Here is a 9,138-nt window from a genome sequence, read left to right as displayed (position 1 = left end):
TAAATGCTCAAACTGAAACACGTTCGATTCAATTCAGAGCACCAGGTCTAAATCCAGACGTTGCACGGAGGCTCACTGAGTTTCTATCAGAAGGACATGAAAGGCTCATGCGCCTAAATAAATTTTCCAGCCAGATGGATTAATAACCTTGCCTTGTACCTGAGAGGATGGCTGCGTACACGTGTACGTCCATATGTACTCCCGTGTGTGCTTAGTTTTGTACGTAGGCTTGCAAATGCATGCAGATTTTTTGCGCGTGCCTGTGACTAAGAGTGGGACAATATAAATCTTCTGGGAAAGGTAAAGGGCGTTTAGTCATCCGGGTCTGCTCAAGCTGATAAACAACAGCCTGAAGCGCGGCTGTAGGAACATCTGTGTAGTTAGCAACCAAGCCCTGCAGCTGCAAGACGCGACCTGCCATTCTGCAGAAAAGCCTTGTGCTTAAAAGGAGACTCAGCGCTGGGTGCCGAGCCCTCTCAGCGGGCCGCCCCCGCCCGCAGGCACCGCCAAACGCCTCCGCGGCCGGCGGGGGCCGGGCCCGGGCTGGGGCGGGAGGCGGGAAGGCCCCGGTTCGCAAGGGCCGCGGGCAGGGCGCTGCGGCGGGCGGCAGGGGTCGGTGTTGCACGCCGTCTGCTGCCCGGCCGGCCCTCCCTTCGCCCCGCCTCGCCGCCGGAGCGGGAGGCCGGGCTGGCAGCGGGTGGCTGGGGTTGCCCCTGGCCAGGAGGCCTCAGCGAGGGACCGAAAAGGCGCTGGGGAGGGGCACCGGTCCTAGCGCTGCCGTCGGCCCGAGGGGGACAGCGGGGTGCGGCCCCGCGGGGAGCCCCGCTCAGGCCGCCGGCTGCGCACATGGGGCTGCCCCAGTGCTCGGGAACAGGCCCCTCTCCTCACCAAGCCGCCCCACCGCACCCCGTCCCCAGGAAGGGAGGCCGAGCCCCGGGTGGAAGCCGAGCCCCGGGAAGGGACGCGGCGCTGGCGACCGATCCCGCTGGCGACCGGTCCGTCGCGCGCCTTCCCCGCCGCCCCACGTGCCAGCGGCCCCTCCCTCCTCACTGCACCCCCCCACCCACCAGAGCGCCCCCCCACCAGCCAATAGGAAGCCTGTTGCCAGGCAGACGGCTCATTTGAATGGCCCAATCAGGCGCCCACCCACCGGTCCCGCCTTATATGGGGAACCGGGATGCGCTCGCTAACAGCGCGCCTCCCCTCCCCCCAATGCCCCGCCCCGGGGCTGGGCAAAGCGCGGGAAAAGCAGCGCGGGTTCCCGCGGGGCGGGGGGGCGGCGGGAGGAGCAGCCCCGCCACCGGGAGCGCTTCCAGGGGGAGGGAAGGACCGCGGGGAGGGCGGGCAGCTGGAGTGGAAAATTCCAGGCAGGAGGCCGCGTGAACCCGGCCGTCGCCCGCGCTGCCCTCCCACACGGCCCCGCTCCCCGTCCGCCCCGGGTTCCTCCGGGAGGGGCGGCAGGGCCGGAGGGGTCGGTTCTCCCCCACCCCACCGCCACAGCCCGCGGAGAAGAGCGGAGCGGGGTTTCCCATCCTTCGCGCCCCCGCCTGGCCTCGACGGGCCGGGCGGAGCGGGCGGGGGAGGCGGTGCCTGGGCGGGGGGTGCCGGGCGGCCGCCGGCCCTTGCGGAGCGCCCAGCGCACATTGTTCTGGCGGCCGCGCTCCCCGCGGCGCGCTCCGTCTCTTCCCTCCCTCCTCCGCCTCCCGTCCCTCTCCCCTCCCTCCCCAGGTCCCTCCTTCCCTCGTCACCGGCCGCTGTATAAATCCCCTTCCCCGCCGTATTCCCCCCCCCCCGTTACCGCGGGAGACCCTGGTACTTTGGCCCCCGGGGCAGGAGCCCTCCGCCTCCGGATCGCTGAGACTTTGCTCTTCCCCCCCCCCCCACCCCACCCCCGTGGGCTTCCCTCGGACGGCTTCCCACCGGCTTCGCCACCCGGGGACCGGGATGTCGGAAAAACGCGTCGAGGAGGCGCCGGCGGAGCTGAGCGCGAAGGTGAGATTTTCCCCCCCGCCTTCCCTACCCCGGGACCGGCTCCGTTCCCAACGGGGGCCGGGGGGGGGGGGGGGGGGGTGAAGGGCACCGGCCCCGCTCACCTCACCCCGGAGCCGGGACAGCGGCGTCTGAGGTACCCGAGCGACGGGGGGCGCGCGAGCGCGCGTTCGGCTCCGCTCGGCTCGGTTCGGCTCCGCTCGGCTCGGTTCGGCTCCGCTCGGCTCGAGGGGGGGCGGGAGCGGGGGCGGGGGGGGGGCATGGCGCCGGCGGGTCTCCTGTCAGGGCGGGAGGCGGCAAAAGCCGTTAAAGGGGAACGGTTTTAACCGGGGATGAGCGGCGAGTTGTGTGGACACAAAGCGCGGGGTGGCGGCGGGGCCGGAAACGCCTCGGTCGTACGGACAAGCTTCTTTATTTAAAAAAAAAAAAAAAAAAATTAATTAAATTCTTCCGTACTTCTGGTTCCCACATGTGCGTTGTCTAAAAGTAGCTCTGACGCGTTTTCCCTGCTTTTTCTTTGTCGGGGAGGGCAGATTTAACGCCTAATACCTTCTCTCTCCTCACCGTTATTCCACATCTTTAAACCCTCTTTGTTTCAGCGTCCCAGGCTTTTTATTTTCCTGCTGCTGACCACCCGCATGGTTTGTTTTTCTTCTCATCTCGCGTGTAGGAAATGAAAGAAAAGAAGGAAAAACTTGAGGAGAAAACAGTTCACAAAGAAAAGAAGAAGGAGATAGTAGAGGTGAGGCCCTTCTAGGGATAGATTTAAAGGCGGCGGGGAGGGTTTTATAAAGGGTGGTTAGCCTGGCTCGCTGCGGTTAATGAATACGAAGGGAGTATGGGAGATTAAGAAGGACAGGCCGGGGGAGCTCGTAAGGGAGAGGAGCAAATGAAGAGCGAGCTAGAGAGTAATTGTGGCGAATGAGCCTTGAAAGGCTTTGCGTAGTCAGCATGGCCCAGCGAGAAGGGAAAAAAAAAAAAAAAGGTCAAGGAAGGGAATGGAGACAAGGGGGAGCAGGAGTTAGGAGAAGGTGGCACAGGAGACGCGGTCCTGCGCCTACCGAAGTACCCCGAGGTGCGTAAGGAATATACGTTGAAGAAGGCGGGGGGGGGACGGGACACACACAGATTGATGAAGGTCAGAAGGGATCTGGAAGCAGATGTGCTATGAGCATAGGCTAAGTCGTTAGCCCGTAACCAGAGAGACGTTCTGATTGTGGGGATGGCGGCAGCCTGGGGAGATGTAAGCATGTGGAAGTCGGGGAGGGACTGGAAGGATTGGTTTTGGAAGGAAGGCTGGTTGGGAGGAGGGTTCCGGCTGGGATGGTGGGAACGGCGGTGTCGGTAACAGTGCGGAGGTCACTCGATGGAGTCTGAAGTGGCGGGAGCTGTGGAGATTGTTCTTGCGCTTGCAGCAAAGAGCACGTGGGAATGTCATCCTGACGCCAGTTTCTGCTCTGACCAATTTGTTTCACTCAGGATGAGGAGAATGGAGCAGAAGAGGATGAGGAAGAGAATCCTGATGATGTGGATGAAGAAGAAGGTGGTGATGAGGATGAAGGTGGGAATAATTGGTGTAGGGAGAGTGGGAGGAATCAGGTTGTGGGGAAGTAGAAGGTCATGGAGGGAAGTTCCTCCTCTGAGCCCTCTGACTGTGTGATTACATTCCCTTAAATGCTACTTCACTTAACCTGTGATTTCCTCTCTTGCTGGTGTTTAGAAGGAGACGAGAACGGGCAGGAGCAGGATGGTCATGCAGAAAAACGATCTGCCGAGGAGGAAGAGGTGAGTGATGGTGTGAGAGTAACGGCAGTGAGAAGGAGCGAGGTTACCTGCTATGTGCTGACTGGATCCGCACGGATGCCATTGCCGAGCATCCCAAATTGGAGCTGTCCACGCCTTAACTGTGACCGTCAACAGAACGGTTGTGTCGGGCACTCAAAGCTCCTTTAAGGAGGAGTGGATTTAGGGTGGGCCAAGCAGAGGTTTCCATAGGGAGGAAAGAGCGGCGGTAAGAATTCTGTGGAGCAATGACGTGCCTTGGCGTGGTGACTGTTCGATGGCGACCTCTTTTCTTCCTCTCTCTGTCCCACGTAGGATGAAGTGGATCCAAAGAGACAGAAGACAGAAAACGGGTCTTCAGCTTGAGTCCTCCCCTCCCATCTCCTCTGTTCCGTCCATCTCTCCTCCTCCATTCCAGCCTGTGCTTGCACTGTCCGTTAGCCTCTGGCTTCACACAATCTCAGATGAGGAAAGATTAGAAATGCTCTCAAACAGGGAAGACAGCAGTTTCCTTCTCACCCGAAGATCCGTGATGTTCCCCAGCTGAAATTATTCCAGTCCCCCGCATCCTTTCAGCTGTGCCCCCTTTACAAATGACCCTCTTCCCTCAAGAATCTCCTTGTTTCCCGGGGCCCAGTACGTAGCCCTGCCGGGCTCTTCACGTGGCGAGCGCCTCTCTTTCCGTTTTCACTTGCCCTCCTTTTTTTCTTGACAGCTTCTGCTCCCCAGACCTGCTGTCAGATACCCGCCCCGAGCCCAGGAGTCTCCGGGCACAGAAAATGGTGCATTTTCCAGTCCTAGGCCTCTTCTCCTCTGCTTCCCTGTTGAACCCTGAGAGACAATATTACGAGCAAATAATGGTTCTATTAAACCACACACGGAGACAGAATTTATTTTAAGCTTTCCCCCCCCCCCCCTCCTCCAAGTTTACATGACAGCAAGCTGGCCCTCGTGAATTTTTCAGAAGATAAGGGTTGTTTTTATATATGAATTTCACCTGAACTGCGTATTTTTTTAATTTGGAGGCTTTTTTAAAAACCAATCAAGAGCGAAACAATTGGGGACCAAACTTTGATTTCCATTTCTTCCCTTCAGGTTTTCTTGTGACCATTTTTTGTAAATTAAAGGCAATACAGCCACGGCATTTTCTATGGCACAGACATCACGAGGATGATAGATATAAATATATATATTGTTTTCAACTAGCACTGTAAATAAAAGCGTTTAAAAATAGCTCAAAGGGCTTGCGTGGACGCTTGTGTCTGTACGTCTTGGGTTGTGTTCCGATCGGATCAATGGAAGTTGGCTTGCGGAAGGACGGGGTGGCTTGACCCGCAGCAGGTGGAGCCCGAAGTTCGTCAGGAGACCTGCGTTAATTATTCGGCGAGACCAGCGCGCGTGTGGGTCCTGCTCCCGCCCTCTCGCGCCGCAGGGACAAACACGAGATAACGCCGCAGGGCTGTCGGGAAGCTCTGGAAACCGCCGTCGGGCCTCGGCACCGGAGAACGGAGGGGCGGAAAGGGAACCCAAGGCTGCCGGACGCGGCCAAGCGCCGCTCTAACCCTGCGCTGCTCCGGGTGCGACCCACGCAGCGTCAGGGAAGCGTTTGAAGAGAAAAGAGCTTCAGTTCTTTGTCCCACCAGAGAGATCTGTCAAACGTTTATCTTTTTATCTTTGCAGACCTCTAAAGTTGCTGTTAGGGTTTCTTCCTTTTTAAACTCGTACTTTGGCAAGCGCGCGATGAGCCAGCGAGCTGTAAATAATACCAACTTCTCTCTGAGCATCAGTGGCGCTGTGCGTGTCCAACTGCGGCAGCAGATCCCATACTGGAAGCGCAAACAGTTGCTCGTCTCCAGAGGGGCAAAGCGTCAGCCATCGTCTTCTCCAATGTCCACGTTTGGCTGCGGGACGTGGAGGGACACGGGCGTGGTGCCAGCGGCCATTTCCCACCCGTGTGCGCCTGCCTGGGGGGATCTGGACCCATCTCAGCCCAGGGGCCACCGCAGCCCTGGTGCTCCTGCCCCGGCCCCTTCCCTCCTTCCCAGCTCGGTGTCGGGGAGGGGATTTGGGCCCTTCTCCTCCAGCAGGGATGGGCCTGGTTCAAGCAAACCCCTCTGGTCCTGGGGCATCCCCGTCTCCAGCTGCAGCCGTGTGCTGGGCTCTGCCTTCAGGGGCCTTTGCAGCAGGGTGCTTGCAGCCGTGCCCTCTCTCGCCGCAGCCGTGTTCGCCGCGGCCCCGTCCCGCCCCGCAGAGCTCCCTCGGCAGCTGGGGCCGCAGCCAGTCAGGGTGCCGTCCCCTGGTGAACGGCGTTTCAAAAGCAGGTAGCTGCTGCCTGGGATCGCCTTGCAACACCCTTCCCTGCTCCCGCCCGCCTTGGGCGCTGTCCTCAGTGTGCTGCTTCAACCTGCAGGTGCGCTTTTGCAATTTTGTATTCCTACTATTGCTCCATTTAAAAAAAAAAAAAAGTGATAGATTCTAGTCTCCGTTCAAGATACTTTGACACTGGAGCAAGTCCTCGGGACCCCCCCAAACTTTCTGCTGACCAATCACGTTTTACCGTTCGGTACTGAAGATAAATTATTAGCGGATGAGACAATCTCCGCAGAGGCCGATTACAGTTTTCACCCTTCTTCCTCACCGCTGCCGCAGTGCCTGACTACGAGTAGTGGAGAATGTGCTTGCGAAGCTGTGGAGAGATGACTCCATCTCTGCTTTCTGTGTGGATGCAACACCGGTACCTCTGGCTCTATCCAGCCGGTCATCTGGAAGGAAGCGAGGCAGCGCCCAATTGTTAGGCCAGCACTAGTGATGGGAGCAGCCATCCCTCATTTCTTCTGAGGGAAACGCTGCAGGAGAGAGCGGAGTGACAAAGGGCTGCCGGCCAGGTTCCCCATGTCCCTACGGACCCCTTGGATCCGCAGCTTCTACTAGCTCTTCCATCTTATTCCGTTTTACTGAACACCTTTGTCATCGTCTATGGATAGAAGATACAGCTACCGACACAGAAATAGAAGAATGTCTGCTTTGGTATTTTTTCATCTTGGTGACCTGCGGGACCTCATCACTGACTTGAGGTGAGGGCTACAGATAACATAATGGGAAATCGCACAGTTTCTTCCCTTTCCTTAGATCTGCAACGATCCGTGCTGTATCCGGCGGTATTTTAGCTGAGAAGGCAATCACAGCAAGAAGTTGCGTAGTTGCACAGAAAAAGGTGAGGATACAGGGTTCTGCACGGCACTTCATCTCAAGCCTGCCTGCGTGCTTGATTTGCATCCGAACTTGACGATGCTTTTTATCATTCAGTCTAATTCTTCTTCCCCAGGGAGATCAATGGTGCCGTGCTGGTGTCGTCGAGGTAAGAACAAAGCCCATCTTCACTTCAGAAGTGATTCCTCAGATACCACTTAGGGGCCTTACTCACCTTTCTCGCCTCTGTGCTAATTTTCCACTCACGTAATTTCATTCCCGTGACCACCTGTTAACCGCATCCTCAGCTCCCTCAACTCTCCCTTCCTTGCTTCCGATGGCACCTGCTCCTGGCAGCTCTGGTCCTGCCAACCCAACGGCACCAGAGGTTTCCTTCTTTCTCCTTCTCCTCTGGGGCTGCTTGCTTTGAAAGAGTTGTGGAGGTGGCGCAGTCATGTTCTTGCAGGCTCTGCTACGCTTCTCTCTAGACCGATAATTTCTGCTTCCGACGGCCCTTTTGTGTGGTATAGAAAAGCAAACGCAGACACCAGTGCAAAGAGCAGGTAGAGCTGCCCACCAGGTCTTAGCTGGGTCCCTGTCCTAGCTCGGACGAGCGAGTGACCCCTTGCTCCCCGGGGGGGACCACCTGATGGCTGGGTCCTGGACCCAGCAGGGCGGTGAGCTTGAAGGCTGTGGCTGTGGCGGGGGGTGCCGAGCCTGCCGGGACAGCGCTGGTGGGATGTGAGCTGGCCCTTGTTGGGTGACGGTGCAGGCGCAGCCTCCCGAAGAGGACAGCTCTGGCTGCAGCGGTGAGCTGTGGGCGGCAAGCATGAGAGGAGGCAGCCGATCTCTGTGTTGGGTGAATAAAACCAGTTAACGCTTCTGGTTAAGCAGAGCAACCTGACCTAGCTTTGGAGTCAGCTCTGCCGTGACCAAGGGGGTTGGACTAGAGATCTCCAGAGGTCCCTTCCCGCCTACATCTTTCTGCGATATATGAAGAAAGAGAGGCCTGCCATGGAAAGTTTGAGGCGAGTCTGAAGATATTTTGAAGTACTGAACCCAGAAATGAATGCTCTTTGCATCTTATAGCTGTCACCTCCTCATTTCCCCCTTAGGCAAATGATCCCCTCCTCCCAGCCTCTTTGGTCTTTCACACCAGTTTTAAGCCAACAGATGAAACAAGACCGGCACAATCAAAACCATTGCACGGGCAGAAACGTGAACCCTCCTTCAGACCTGGAAAAAGTGAGCCCTCCAGGCGCTGCTGGTCTGGGAGGAAAACCCTTCTTGTTTCAGGAAAGTCCATAATCACCCTGTTGTACTAGCTTTAAAAAAAATAGTGAAGATGAATTACTTCTCCCCCCTGCCCCTTCCTCTGGGATCAGGGGCTTCTTTAGGCCCCGTGGTTAGGAGATGCATGGCTCAGCCGCTTCCCCTGCGCCATATGGGAAACCGAAACAACTCGCCTTCCCAGATCCTTAAGAAGTCCGTGTACTTTTCCCTCCCACCTCTCTCCCTTATTTCAAGAGCGGAGTCAAAGACAGACACGCTGATGGCTGAGCCAGTCTGTGTGTTTTCTCAGGGAAGAAGTCTGTGTTTACATGTGTGGGCTCAGACTGGGGACATGTTGCAGATGGACAGGACTGGAGCGCTGCGTGTCAGCGGATGAGTTTGGCGTTTGTTTCCTGGTGAGCTCTGACATTTTTAGCAACACGGAGAGTCGCAGGGGTGAGGAGAGACCTAAGGTGTTAGTATCCAAGGGTCTCAGCCACCCAAGGTGGCGTATGGACCACGCGTGGTGCCATCAGGTACAGCTTCGTTCTCGTGGGAGGCTTTTTCTATCAGAGACAGAAGAGGATGCTTTCCCATCTCAGGCTGTTCGGGAAGCCTGAGTCCCAGCTGGAAGTATCCGTGCACAGCAATAGCTCCTTAGCTGAGCCCCAGGGAACTGGGATATCAGAGCAGACAAGCTTCACCTTGTCAAGTGTACCTGTGCAGGCAGGCTATGGCAGCTGACCAGGTGACTTGCCGCAAATCACCCATTAAAGAGGACAGAAGAGCACGCGACCCACGTACATGCCGTGGGTGATATCTAGCTGATGCTACTTGTCATCGGGGGGCTGTAGGACCCACGCGTTCGACAGATCTCCAGTGTTTTTTATAATGATGTTTATTGCT

The 9,138-nt window shown here is 57.4% G+C and overlaps 1 protein-coding gene across 2 annotated transcripts; it reads left to right on the top strand.

Annotated features, from left to right (window-relative positions):
• Nucleotides 1-1,438: 1,438 nt before the first annotated feature.
• On the top strand, nt 1,439-4,276 carry PTMS (parathymosin). Of its 2 annotated transcripts, none has more exons than XM_082304801.1 (5): nt 1,439-1,992; nt 2,589-2,731; nt 3,469-3,550; nt 3,710-3,774; nt 4,087-4,276. In XM_082304801.1, the coding sequence occupies exons 2-5, from the start codon at nt 2,663-2,665 to the stop codon at nt 4,135-4,137; spliced, it is 267 nt and encodes an 88-aa protein (XP_082160927.1). In that variant the 5' UTR covers nt 1,439-1,992; nt 2,589-2,662; the 3' UTR covers nt 4,138-4,276. The 2 variants fall into 2 exon arrangements, with proteins under 2 accessions (XP_082160927.1, XP_082160926.1); XM_082304800.1 differs by having other exon boundaries at nt 1,441-1,992; nt 2,660-2,731.
• Nucleotides 4,277-9,138: the final 4,862 nt, after the last annotated feature.

Source organism: Platalea leucorodia (genome assembly GCF_965183815.1).
Source record: "Platalea leucorodia genome assembly, chromosome: 2".
Lineage (NCBI taxonomy): Eukaryota > Metazoa > Chordata > Aves > Pelecaniformes > Threskiornithidae > Platalea > Platalea leucorodia.
Note: the sequence above shows the minus strand (reverse complement) of the source record. Positions and strands in the feature narration are given on the sequence as shown.